The 14,368-nt window shown below is 38.2% G+C and overlaps 1 protein-coding gene across 1 annotated transcript in view; it reads left to right on the top strand.

Moving 5' to 3' along the window:
• Positions 1 to 14,368, top strand: part of LOC150085546 (putative cysteine--tRNA ligase, mitochondrial) — a 322,579-nt gene that overhangs the window by 73,429 nt on the left and 234,782 nt on the right. The window contains exon 3 of the mRNA XM_090373333.1: positions 1,669 to 1,786. Coding sequence (XP_090229459.1) covers positions 1,669 to 1,786 — 118 coding nt within the window. The remainder of the gene's footprint in view (positions 1 to 1,668; positions 1,787 to 14,368) is intronic.

The raw sequence follows: 14,368 nt of genomic DNA, 5'->3' as shown, positions 1-14,368 counted from the left end.
ACCAGTCCCCGAAACCCCCAGCACACTGCCCTCCAGGCAGCTGCTCATTCTAACAGAAGCAGGGTAAGAATCACTTCCACCTCTACCTGCTTTTAATCTATTTGTCTGTGAATTCCTGCAAGCTAGCAGTTTTCCGACCCACCTAACATTGCCTTGATAGCATCAGCAAATATATCCTTCACCATTTCTATTTAAGTGTATCCCATCACTGTAGAAGCAATCTCTCCTGTTAACAAGCACAGACTACGTTGAGAAAAATTCTACTTCATGAGCCTTTGCCGAATTGATTGACAAGGCTCTCGTCATGTGCTCCCTCCTCTGGCCTTTCACCATAAAAATCAAGATCAAATCAGATTCCCTCGTGTCTGTGCAGAATTGCAGACACTTTCAAATTTAACCCTAACTCATGACTTCTTTTTTCAACATTACAATGTGTACAGCAATATCACCGTTTTTGTACCTTAAAAGATGATATCTGCTCTATAACGTCATCATCTTTTGCCCCTTGCAGACATACCCTGGTCCTATTACATCTATCCTTTTTACACAATATATTACCCATCTCCCTGAAAATGGTATCACCTACAATAACCATCTTCTGCAGGACCAACACATGCTTTGGAGATTGTCACTGTGTTCCCTGATGGACAAGAGTGAGCTGAGCATTGAGTTGGGCAGCTGAGAGCTTGATGAGTCCCCCATTTTAATACCTTTAAGGGCATCTACCTGTCTCTTCAAATTCTCATAAGCGCCAATCAGAACGCTGAGTTGGCACCTAATTTCTTGACACTCTGCACCTAGCACACACAAAGACATCCTCCTTGGCTAGATCATGCCTGTTCCAGAAAGTTCTGCAAATATTTCACAAGTTGCACATTTTTTTAGGCTGTGATGTGTTGAAGAATCGCCCTCCTTGATTCTCCCAGAGTCACAGCACTCCTGCTACTTTGTGCCTGTTGCTTTGCTGCTCTTGTCTGGGGCATGATATTCAATACTATTGATTAACAATGAAAATTAATAAGATTAATAAATTTAATTAATTAATTATCAAGGTTAGTACTATTAGAGTGTGTAATTAATTAATTACACTATCTAATAGATTCCTAAATGCAGTGATATTTATTATGCTATCTAGTTTACATTAGAGTTACCTATTTACTCCAATTAAAAATTTGAATTCCCTTCTACTCTCTCTCTGTACTATAACAATGGCTGCAAGATTTGTAGTATTGCAAATATGATTGAATTAGATATGTTCCAAGGGTGAGATGTGGGACAACTCAGTAAAGCTGTGTTCAAATACCTTCATTTCCAGGACTCTTGAGTTATGTCACCTGATTATTTCCACCCCTCCCCCAGTTTTCACAATTTATACTTGTTTTTATTGTAAGTATACAATAATAAACAAGTATAAATTGTATAATACATCAGTAAATTTATTATATTTATTTAATTTTTTATTTCCTGTGGCTTTGCTGTTGTGTATGATGTTATCAATAAAATAAAATAATGTTCCATTAAAATGGGATTTTATATTATTTTATTTATGCCTAATCATATTTAATTGTATACATTTTATTTTATTTCATTTTATTTTATTAAGAATATTCAACCTAGTTGGAATATATAATTTGTGTTTTGATATAAATAACTTATTTTGTGTTGTAGCACCTATGTCAGATTTGATATAATTAGAAGGATACTTGAAAAGTTCTGTAATATAGAAGTTGCATTGCTAATGGGAATTACTGACATAGATGACAAGATTATCCAGAAGTCAAAAGAGGTAAGACTGCTTAGACTTAAAAAGAAAAAAAAAAATAAAGTATGTATATATAGACTCGGTGATCGCTGAATTGTGGCCACTCCATCTGTAATGGATTATGTCATATAGCTCACAGTAGAAAAAGCCCAAGGGGTTGTGCAATTCAAAGTGACAAAGTAGCATTTATTTATTTATTTTTTTTTTGTCCTCGCCTTTTCCCCATTATATGTATATGAGGTCAGCGTTTTTACTGTTTTGGCATGAAATTTTTACGGCCGGATACCCTTCCTGATGCCAACCCTCATCCTTTATCCGGGCTGGGGATATGCGGTGGTCATTCCCTGTCCTTCCACATCCTCCCTATTTGGTGGTCACGGGCTTGAACCCCAGTCTAATCATGAAGCGTGTGCTACGCACTGCTGCTCCTGCCCACCTGGCTATGGAGGCGCCTAAAGTAGCATTTTATAGAATGTAGTAAAGATATCACTGAGTTTCAAAAGGGCACAATTGGAGCTCATGTGGTGGCTGCTTCCATATCGGTAATGGCACATCTTGTTGGTTGCTCATGGCCCACTGTGGTTAAGGTGTATGAAGAATGGCGTTGAACAGTTCAAACCACCTCCTGCTGACAGAAATCTAAAGGATTATGCAAGGTTAAACAAGTATAAATTGAACTGAATTGTGGCCACCCCATCTGTAATGGATTTTGTCATATAGCTCACAGTAGAAAAAGCCCAAGGGGTTGTGCAATTCAAAGTGACAAAGTAGCATTTATTTATTTTTTTTTTTTTTGTCCTCGCCTTTTCCCCATTATATGTATATGAGGTCAGCGTTTTTACTGTTTTGGCATGAAATTTTTATGGCCTGATACCCTTCCTGATGCCAACCCTCACCCTTTATCCGGGCTGGGGATATGCGGTGGTCATTCCCTGTCCTTCCACATCCTCCCTATTTGGTGGTCACGGGCTTGAACCCCAGTCTAATCATGAAGCGTGTGCTACGCACTGCTGCTCCTGCCCACTTGACTATGGAGGCGCCTAAAGTAGCATTTTATAGAATGTAGTAAAGATATCACTGAGTTTCAAAAGGGCACGATTGGAGCTCATGTGGTGGCTGCTTCCATATCGGTAATGGCACATCTTGTTGGTTGCTCATGGCCCACTGTGGTTAAGGTGTATGAAGAATGGCGTTGAACAGTTCAAACCACCTCCTGCTGACAGAAATCTAAAGGATTATGCAAGGTTAAACAAGTATAAATTGAATTGAATTGTGGCCACCCCATCTGTAATGGATTATGTCATATAGCTCACAGTAGAAAAAGCCAAAGAGGTTGTGCAATTCACAAAAAGAGGTTCGTGGTGAGCATAGGATGCAGCACGTTGTATGGGCTAAATGGCAGGTTCCTGTGAAATAGTTGACATTGTAATACAATACCACAGCATATTCCACAGCAGACAACCCAAGAGACACCCTTTCCTCACAATTGATCATCATCAGTGGCAAATGCTGCTGTGTCAACAACATGTCAACAGATGCTTTCATTTATGGCACAAGCAACACGAGTTCGTGGACCCAAGTGAATGGTGCCCATTATTTAGGTAGATAGTGGTAGTTGCTTAATAAGGGGTATGTTTTCTTAGCAAGAACTGGAACCACTGGTATGTATGGACCAACGTTTCATTGGTGAGATCTGCTGGCAGCATTTTTTCCTTGACAGAAACGAGACCTTCCAAGACGATAATGTGCCGTGTCATTGGGCCGGTAGTGTGCCTGAGTGGAACACAGTGAAGTGTCACTCCAAAAATCACCTGAACTCAGTTCAGTTGAACATCTACGTGATGTTTTGGAACAGGAAGTGATGCGTATGTGCATACAACCATAATTTATTCCGTCACTAGATAAAGCCTTGCAGGCAATGTAGTAGCAAACCATATGGCCAACTTCAGGCAAATAGCAGCTGTTAGCCATTCAAATGATGGCCCAACACAGTATTAGGTAGGCGTTCATAATTCAGTGATTAATGAGAATACATACAGTGGCAGACAAAAAAACTGTATCACCTTAAAAAAAAAGTAACATTTGTAGTGGAATGTATAAGATATTGTTTGATTACAGTCATTTTGTTTGTCGCAAAGCAAAGGTATTGCATCAGATAATGCGTCTCTTGCAACACATGGCTCCATATGTTCAGTTGACACCAAGAAAAAAACGTGTATCTGTTGCTGTCCCAGGAAGGCCTTTCTACACATGCCATCGCTGATAAAATAGGCTGCCACTAGTCAACAGTATCTCAGTTGCTGAAATTAAAGCGTGAAACCGGTGACGTGCAGAGAAGACCTGGATCAGGCCATAAGAGAGTGACTGTGCCTTCCCAAGATTGATTTTTGAAATGGCTATGCCTTCATAATCACCATGCTAGTGCTTCTGATCTAAAATTGACCTCTAATGTTGAAACAAGTGCACGAACTATCCAAAGACAGCTTTCAGAATGTGGTCTGCATGCCTATCTGCCCAAGAAGCCTTTGTTGATCCAACAAATGAGGAAGAAGCGACTTGCATGGGCTAAAATGCATGTTTCATGGACAAAAGAGCAATGGGACCCCATCATCTTTTCTGACGAATCGAAATTCAACCTGCATGGCTCGGATGGGAAGCAATATGTCAGAAGACGAAAATCGGAGGCATAAAAATGAGGAAGACATACAAAATTAGGGTGTATACCATCCTGACTGCATAACACCGGCTGTAAAGTTTCCCATCGGTCAGATGGTCTGAGGATGCATAGCAAGCAAAGGGGTGGGGGAAATTAAGTTTATTAATGCATCGGTGAATGCAGAAACTTACACTGCTATTTTGGAGAAGTGCCTGAAACTGGTTAGCATTAGCATTAGTAGAGGCATATGATGCAAGAAAGCAAGCTTATGCTGCATCAGCCAAAATAAAAAAAAAAAAAAAAAACTTCCACTTCACCCCTCCGTTCGTTCGAAATACCTGGCCAGCTGATCCTTAAATTTATTTAGGCTATCAACTTCCACAACAAGGGATGGAAGTCTGTTCCACCATCCAACTACCCGCTTGCTAAAGGCAAATTTCCACACATCTATCCTATATCTGTCTTTCCTCAGTTTGAATTTATGCCCTCTCAGGTGATTATTCTGAGCAAGAGGCAGAATCCCATCAGCATTGGGCATGCTCAAACCATTCAAACCTTTATACACCTCTATCAGATGACCTCACCGGTGCCTAGTCTCCAGACACTGTAATTTGCAAAATTTAAGCCTTTCTTCGTAAGAACAACCCTTTGTTCCATTCACTAATCTTGTTGCCCTTCTCTGTACTCGTTCCAGCAGCTCTACATCCTTCTTGAAATGAGGCCTCCAGACCTGTATATAGTACTCAAGGTGTGGCCTGACCTGACCATTGCCTTATACAAGGGAATAATCACCTCCTTATCATTGATAAGACACCATGAGCTACTCTTGCAGCCGATCTGCACTGCTCAGAGAACTTCATATCTGCCTGCACAATTACTCCCAGGTCCTTTTCGTTCTCTACCACTCAGTGTTGTAATACCACAGAGTTGATACGTTGCTCTGGGGTTGCTGTTTCCCATATGTAGTACTTTACATTTGTCAATGTTAAACTTAATTTGCCATCTTTCAGCCCATCTGCTCAACATTTCCAGATCTTGTTGCAGCAGCATAGGGTCAGTAGTGTCCCTTAACAACCCTGCCAACCTTTGTTTTGTCTGCAAACTTGGACATTAAGCTTGATATACCATCATCAGTATTATTTATATATACAGAAAAAATAATGGACCCAACACTGAACCCTGAGGGACTCCACTAATAACATTAGTCCATGATGAGCAGTGTCCGTTGATTACCACTCTCTGTCTTCTCCCCCCCCAGCCACCCCTTTATCCATAGCAGCAATTTGTTTCCAATGCCTCACTGCTCCAATTTGTGCAGCAGTCTTCCATGTGCAACAGTGTCAAAAGCCTTTCTAAGATCCAAGTATATAATATCAAAGTTATTCCCTGCATCCAGTTCTTTTGTGACTGCATCATAGTATCCAATCAAATTGGATACTATAGCTGTGTCCGAGCTATAACTGAAGTCTTGTCTAGATGATCCTGCAGTGCTTCTTTAACCAGTGCCTCCATTAATTTTCCTGGAACAGAAAACTCACAGATCTATAATTACTTGTGTCAGCCTTTGATCCTCCTTTGTCAATTGGGGTCACATTTGCACATCTCCAGTCTATGGGTACCTTCCCTGAGTCCAAGGAAGCTCTCATAATTACGGCTAAAGGTTTGCTTACTTCCTTTGCTGCCTCCTTTAATATAACTGGATAGATCCCATTCACCCCAGGTGCCTTTCTTGTGTTTATCTTCAACAGTTTCTCCTCCACTTTACTCTCAGTCATTACAAGATTATTTAGCTTACTGCCAGAGTTGAATACACCTCTGGCATTCCCCTCGCTGAATAACTCCGTGTGTGAATTTCGATGCAAAATATTCATTTAGTTTGTTAGCTACCTGAGCAGGATAATCAACAGTTGACCCATCGATATCAAGTGGACCAATCTGATTCATCCCCTTCCTTCTAGAGTTTACATAATTAAAGAACTCTTTGCTGTTTTTCTTTCCATCCCTTGCCAAAGATTTCTTGTAATCTGCCTCTGATTTACTGGCCCACTCTATTTCCCTGTACAGTTTCTTATTATACTCAACAGAGTCATTAGGCCTATAGCACACTCCTACTCTCAATTTTGATCTCCCAATGCTTATGTCACACCAAACTGACTCGACACTGCACTGTCTAGCGATGTCAACTGGCTTCACTTCCTTGGATTTTATGTGTTTCTTAACTAATAGCATAACCCCTCCCCCCTTCATATCCTGTCTTTTCTTTCTGTAGATGTTGTACTCCCCAAATTCCAGTTCTGCCTTCCTTATATCTGTGTGACATCACGTCTCTGATATCCCAACAATATCCACCTTTGATGCTTTGAGCAATACCTCAAATTCATCAAATTTATTTACCAAACTCCTAGCCTTGGTGTACACACAAGTATACATGCACCTGTTCTTTTTCTTAGCTACCCTAACACAACCGATGTGTTTACTTGTACCGCAATGACTCCCAGCAGTCTCTGGAATATCCTGCCGCTTGTTTATCATGCTTCTGCTCATTCCAATAGAAGCAGTGCAAGAATCACTTTCACCTCTGTCAGTGGCTACTGTTAATCTGTTAGTCCTTGTATCCCCTCCCAAGCTTGCAGTTTTCCAACCCACCTAACACTGCCTCGATATGTTATTAGGGTTCACCACACAGACGTCCAAAACTGCATTTTTCAGTCGGACTCAGCACCTTGTCACACAGGAAAATTTGTAAGTTTTATGGTATTTAGATTTAATAATGAGTTTGTCTTGTCTCACCAGGCTTAAAACATATTTACACCAATGTTTTCTCTCGGTTTTCCTCCCTTAAGGTGCAGTCATAACTCAGAAATGCTGGCCTTACAGTTTTGGACTGGTCTGGTAACAGTGCATAATTAACCCTGTTGAACCTATTGCCGGTACATAATGTCATCTGAAGTTGCTCAGAAGAGCCCAAAAAGTAAGATTCAGCTGCACGAGAGCATTGTAAGAGTGTGGTACCATGAAATCGGACAAATGTATATCCAGAAGTTGATTAACTCTATGCCAGATCATTGCAAGGCTGTAATTGCAGCTCAAGGAGGAACAACAAAATATTGACGACTTATTTTACAGTACATAATACTTTATAGTATTTTACAGTACATAATACTTTATAGTATTTTACTGTACATAATACTTGATAGTATTTTACTGTACATAATACTATTACATTAACTTGTCTTTTCAGTTTGTACCCGTAAATGCAATAACATATATGTTTGGTTGTCATGATTGCCATTTGCATGATTTGTCATATTTATGGCAATTAGGTATATCAGGTGGAGTCTTTTTATTGAATTTCATTCACAAAGATATATATCCCATCTAACAAATGCATTTCGAACATTTCTGCAACCCACAATGCAGTGCAAAACATTATTTGCAAAATTCACAAGTGATGCAGTTTTTTTTTGTCTGCCACTATGATAATGATATGCTAATTAGGACTAATTAATGAGAGGGAGGCATCTGTGTGTCTTTCAGGTATTTCACTATGCTCTCCTAGTAAGGCTTCACTGTCATAATGAAGTCATCTCTTGTTATCCTGCAGTTGTGGCCAGTTTTCTTAGACAACTTCTCTCAGACAATGCAAAATCTCTGAGTGCAGTGTTTCACTTTTATGTTTAGGATGAATTTTTAATGCACAATTATTCCAGTGCTACTTATCCTTTGCCTGGTCATAAATCTTCAGATGAAGAGAGAGCTTGTTTATTTGTTTTTTGTTTGAAGGTTAGTTCCTTGTTGGCACACCATCGTGGAGCACACCCTAATTCTTGATGATAATTGCTTGGGAAAATGGGATTCATAGCTGCTTCTTCAATCAGATCTCTACTGACAGTGATTTTCTTTTTTTTTTTTTTTTAGTCATCAGTTATGATGCATGTCAGCCTGGCATGATGCATGAGCACACAGCTTTTTTCGGGCAATTTATAGTGTTTGGTATATTCACCAGTAACTAATACACTCAACTTCAACTGAATCACAACCTTCAGAAAACCTTTTGTATATCCCAAAAGAGTGTGTATGCACTTATGCAAATATTCCAATTGCCTTGTTAATTACAAATTAGTTATGGTTATTGAAACTGGCACATTTTAACTTCAGAAGTTCTTGTACCAAGAATCCTTTAATTAGCCAACCAACCAGCCAGCCACCAGCCTCTTCAATAAACAATGGGTTTTCCCTGTTTCATGCAAAAATTTGTTGGTTCATTGCTAAAATGCATTTTCACTCACTGACCAAAGTACCATCCAGTGTTTCCTCTTATGAAATGCACATCAACTACCTTGCATTTGAAAACCCCAATATTTCAACACACTTGAAAACTCCAATGATTGCTCCTGAAATTGTTGTCACATCATTTTCATATATATTAGCTTTAGTAGTGAAATATATGCAAGAAAACAAGCTTATACAGCATCAGCCAAAAATAAAAACCACTTCCCATTTGACCTCTCCATTGACACCAATAGTTTGTTCAGTTCTTCCTTGAGAATTTATTTAACCTGTCAACTTCCACAACGACAGATGGAAGTTTATTCCAGCAGTCATCTGCCTGCTGAATAAAGGCATTTTTCTGCACATCTATTCTGCATCTGTTTTTCCTCAGTTTGAATCTATGCCCCCTCGGGTTTGTAATCTGAGCAAGAGGAAGAATCCCATCAGCATTGAGTTTGTTCAAACCATTAAAAGGCTTATACACCTCAATCAAGTCATCTCACAGGTGCCTAGTCTCCACACACTATAATTTGCAGAACTTAAGGTAAGGGCATCCCCTTTATTCTTGGAGTGTTTTTGGTAACAGCACTCCTTTATTCCCCTCACCAATCTCATTGCATTTATCTGTACTCATTCCAGCAACTCTACAACCTTCCTAAAATGAGGCCTCCAGATCTGTATGCATTACTCAAGGTGTGCCCTGACCGTTGCCTTATACAAAGGAATGATCACCTCCTTATCCTTGTTTGCAAATTCCTGTATATCATTGACAAAACCCCATGAGCTGGTCTGGCAGCCTGTCTTCATTACTCAAAAAACTTTATATCTGACTACACAGTTACCCCCAGATTCTTTTCATTCTCCACTACCCTGAGTGTAGTACCACAGTTGGTAGGTTACACTATGGTTTCTGCTAACACCGTATGCAATACCTGTCATTTATCAACGTTAAACATCAGTTGCCACTTCTCAGCCCATTTGCTCAACTTTTATAGATCAATCGTGTTGCAGTAGCATACTCTCATTAATGTTAAACTTCAGTTGCCATCTCTCAGCCCATCTGCTCAATTTCTCTAGATCCTTTTGCAGTAGCATACTGTCATTAACAACCCTGCCAACCTTCGTAATGTTTGCAAACTTGGACATTAAAGCCTGTTATACCTTCATCAGTATCATTGATAAATATAGAAAACAACAATGGGCCCTACACCAAACTGTGGGGACCTCCACAAATAACATTATTCCACAAACTTCAATGTCCATTGATTACCACTGTCTTCCCACACTCAAACTGACTCGACACTGCACCATCCCTTTATCTCTAGCAGCAACTTGCCCTTAATGCCATAGTGCTCCAGTTTGTGCAGCAGTTTCAAAAGCTTTCCTGAAATCCAAGTACACCTAATTCTGTTTTTGCATGAACTTTTTTTACACAAATTTGATTTAACATGAATTCAAAATAAATATTTCATTCTCTTTTTACCCGAGTCATTTTGATTTAACACGATTTCTATGAATTTTTTTTTGCCTAAATTCTAAGAAATTTTTTTTTTATTTGTGGCATATTAGTATCATTTCTATATTACACGCACCACTAGATTGGATAGCAGCTAGTGTGTGCGTTTTGAAAGGCGTGCTTTTGTTTACCAATGTGTACGTCTAGGTATCTATGAATCATCAACATTTTTATTGAATTTGGTGCACATCTACGGTATTCGTGCATTGTATCTTCGGAAGACATTTAGTAGTAAGCTCTCGTTCAAAGTAAAAGAATCTTTAGTGAAATTTGTGCACATAAAAATTTATTAATTTTGCCGTTAGTCAATAAATTGTAAGTTTACAAATTTTTCATACCTTTTTTGATTAGTTAACTGAGATATTTTTCGGTAGCCCTTATATAATGTTGAATAATTCGCCTATTACCAAAATGAAAAGGAAAGCGATTTCTTTGGAACTTAAAATTCAAATTTTAGATCATCTTGCAACTGGACAAGGGGCTACGTCTGTAGGACAGTATTTTGGTGTACATGAAACTACCGTAAGAACTATTAAGAAAAATGTAGCTGCAGTTAGGAAGTCGGTATGTTCTGGAACAAAAGTAAGTGTTAATTCATTATCATATACAAGAGATATTGTCAAGGAAAAAATGGAAAAGGCTCTGGTAATATGGATAAAGGATCAGTCACAAAAAAGAGTACCAGTAGATGGAAATGCCATTAAGCAAACAGCACTAAGTATTTACAGACAGATTAAAGAAAAGGTGCCAAGCACTTCATCTCAGTTAAACAATAAGTATGAATTTTCTGCGAGTACAGGTTGGATGACAGGGTTTCTTAAAAGGAATGCTCTTCATAATATAAAAATTAAAGGTGAAACTGCATCTGCAGATGAATCCGCTGCTAAAGTATTCCCGCAGGAACTTGCAAAAATTATTGAAGATGGAGGATACACTCCTGATCAAGTGTGGAATGCAGATGAAACTGGTTTCTTCTGGAAACGAATGCCGAACAGAATGTATGTAGCCAAATCGCAGAAAACTGTTGGTGGTTTTAAGGTAGCTAAGGATCGTGTGACCTTATTATTTTCCTCCAACCCTTCAGGAGATCGTATGTTGAAACCACTGCTGGTAAATCGAGCCCTAAACCCACGTTCAATGAAAGGTGTAGATATTAATAAACTGCCTGTTCACGGGATGGCAAACAAGAAGGCCTTGGGTGACCACTGCTATCTTTACAGAATGGTTCAACAAATGTTTCGTCCCAGAAGTCAGACGTTATATGAATTTGAAAGGTCTGAAATTTAAAGTTCTTCTGATTCTTGACAATGCACCCGGCCATCCTGTCTTGGAACAACCAAACATACAAATTTTATTTCTGCCACCTAATACTACATCTTTGATACAACTGCTAGACCAAGGTATAATTGTGACAATTAAAACATACTACGTAAAACGAACATTCCAACACGTTTTGGACAAACTCAATGATGAAACACTAACAGTCATTGATGTGTGGAAGAAATTCTCAATTATAGATTGTATCAATCAAGTTGGATTAGCGTTAACTGAATTAAAACCAGCAACTTTAAATGTGTGTTGGAAAGCGGTTTGGCCACAATGTGTAAAAAGCAAAGATCCATCATCCCTAATACGACTGAATTTCCTAACATCATTACAATGGCACAAAAATTGGTGGAGAAGGATTCGATGATCTATCGTTTGAAGATATCAATGAATTGTTAACCGACAAAGCCCTAAGCGAAGATGAAATATTAGAGGTTGGCCTTGGGACTCCTTATCCCACAGAAGGTAGTGATAATGAAGAAAATTATCCTGTTCTAAATGCAGATTTAATAAAAGAAGGTCTGGAACAGGCCCGAAAATTAGGTAATCATTTTGTCAAACATGATCCTAATGAGGAACGCGCTGGCAAGTTTCAACGTGAACTGAAGTTGTTGACAGCCTCTTACAGAGAATTATATAACGGCCTAACCAAAACATGAACACAACGATTAATAACTGAATTCATTCGTAAAACCAATGAAACATCGGCACCAGAGGAGACTCGTGCTGATTTTGCTCAAGAGATCACAGAAAGAATTTCAATAATAGAGGAAGAAGACGATGTCCACAACATTTCTAGTGATAGCAGTGATATATTTCAGTTGTATGCAAACGTATGCACTGTTTATTATTAGAAAGTGAAAATGAATAAAATCTTATGTGTAAAACAGATTTTTTTTTTTTTTTTGTTCATGAAGAATTTTTTTCATTTCATATGCATACAAATTTACTTTAATACATTTTCATTACATATTATTATGTGTATTTTGTTGAAATAAAATAATAAGCTTAAAACGAAAGTTTTATGTGTTTTTTTTTTAAATTATTTTTACTGATTTTTAGATCCGGAACCAATTTTCTTTTCTTCCAGGAATACAATGTCTTTTTTTTACACGTATTTTTCAGGAACGTATCTATCGTGTAAAAACAGAATTAGGTGTATATGATATCAAAATTATTTTTTGCATCCAGTTGCTTTGTGACAATATTGTAATATCCAGTGAAATTGGTTAGGCAAGATTTCCTATTAATAGACCCATTTTGTGTCTGAACTATAACTGCAGTCTCATCTAGATGATCCTGTAACACTTCTTTAACCAGTGTATCTATTATTTTTTTTCGGAACAGAAGTTAAAACTAATAGGTCTGTAATTACTCGTGTCACCCTTTGATCCCTCTTTGTGAATTGGGGATACATTTGTACATCAAAGATTTATTTAAAGATGGTAGTTACATCTTTAAATAAATCTCCAGTCTGTGGGAACTTCCCCTGAATCGAAGAATGCTCTTATAATTATGACTAAGGGTTTTCTTACTTCCTTTGCAGCCTCCCTTAATATAACTGGATATATTCCATCCACACCAGGTGTGCCTTTTTTATGTTTACCTTCGACAATTTTTCCTCCACTTTGCTATCGTTATTATAGAATCATTTAGTTCCCTGTTAAAGCTTGATAAACTTTTGGCTTCCACTAACCTACAGAATTCATACAGAGTGTATGAATGTAGATGCAATACTCATTCACTTTGTCAGCTATCTGTGCAGGATCATCAACAGTTGAACCATCAATATCAAGTGGATCAATCTGATTTATCCACTTCCTTCTAGAGTTTACTTAAGTAAAAAAGTCTTTACTGTTTTCGTTGCATCCTTTGCCAAAGATTTCATGTAATCTGCCTTTGCTTGCCTCACCTCCTTTGTCATTTGATTACAGGCTATGTTATATCTACCATAGGCATCTGTCTCTCCTGATAATTTATATGCATCCAATGCATTTTTCTTCTCTGCCGCGATCCTCATTAGGTCATCTGACATTCATATTTCTTAGTTGATATAAAAAGCCTAGTAGTTTCTGAGTTTTGAATGCTTCCCATTTAGAATTTACTGTTGGTAACATCATCAGTTGGTCCCACTGTATAGAATTTAAAAATTGTCTGAGACCAATGTAGTCACCTGTATGAAAGCACAAATCCTTCCCTTTACCTCTGATGGTAGTTAAATCTTTAAATAAATCCCACATCAGTACACTGTCATCCAGTGGTTCCTTTATCTGCAGATTCTTAATGCATTAATAATCACTGCTGATAATCAGATTGAGACTTTTACTCCTCTGATTATTTCTTGAACATGCTGCTGTAGAAAGCAAATAATCTAATAAATCTACAAAATATTGCTAGAGTGCAAGTGACCAACCCGCTATTGCAGTCAATATCTGGAAAGTTAAAATTCCCAATTATAAGACATTCTGCTTTACCGGTTTACATTCTGATTTCCACTATTTCTCTGTACAACGTTTGTTGTGCACATCAGAGTCATTAGGCATATTATATACTCCTCTCAGTTTTGCTCTACCAGTGTTTTATGTCACACCAAACTGACTCAACATTGCACTGGCTAACTATGTCAGCTGGATGCACTGCCTTAGATTTTTTGTTTCTTAACAGCATAACCCCTCCTTCCCTATCCTGTTGTCCTTTCTGCACACTTTGTTCTCCTCAAATTCAGATTCTGCATTCCTTATATCTGTTTGACGCCACTTCTCTGATATCCCAATAATATCTCCCTCTGATGTCTTGACCAGCACTTCAAAATCATTGAATTTATTTACTGTGATCC

Source organism: Mastigoproctus giganteus, chromosome 5, assembly GCF_048544385.1.
Source record: "Mastigoproctus giganteus isolate SK-2022 chromosome 5, ASM4854438v1, whole genome shotgun sequence".
In the NCBI taxonomy this organism is placed as follows: Eukaryota; Metazoa; Arthropoda; class Arachnida; order Uropygi; family Thelyphonidae; genus Mastigoproctus; species Mastigoproctus giganteus.
Note: the sequence above shows the minus strand (reverse complement) of the source record. Positions and strands in the feature narration are given on the sequence as shown.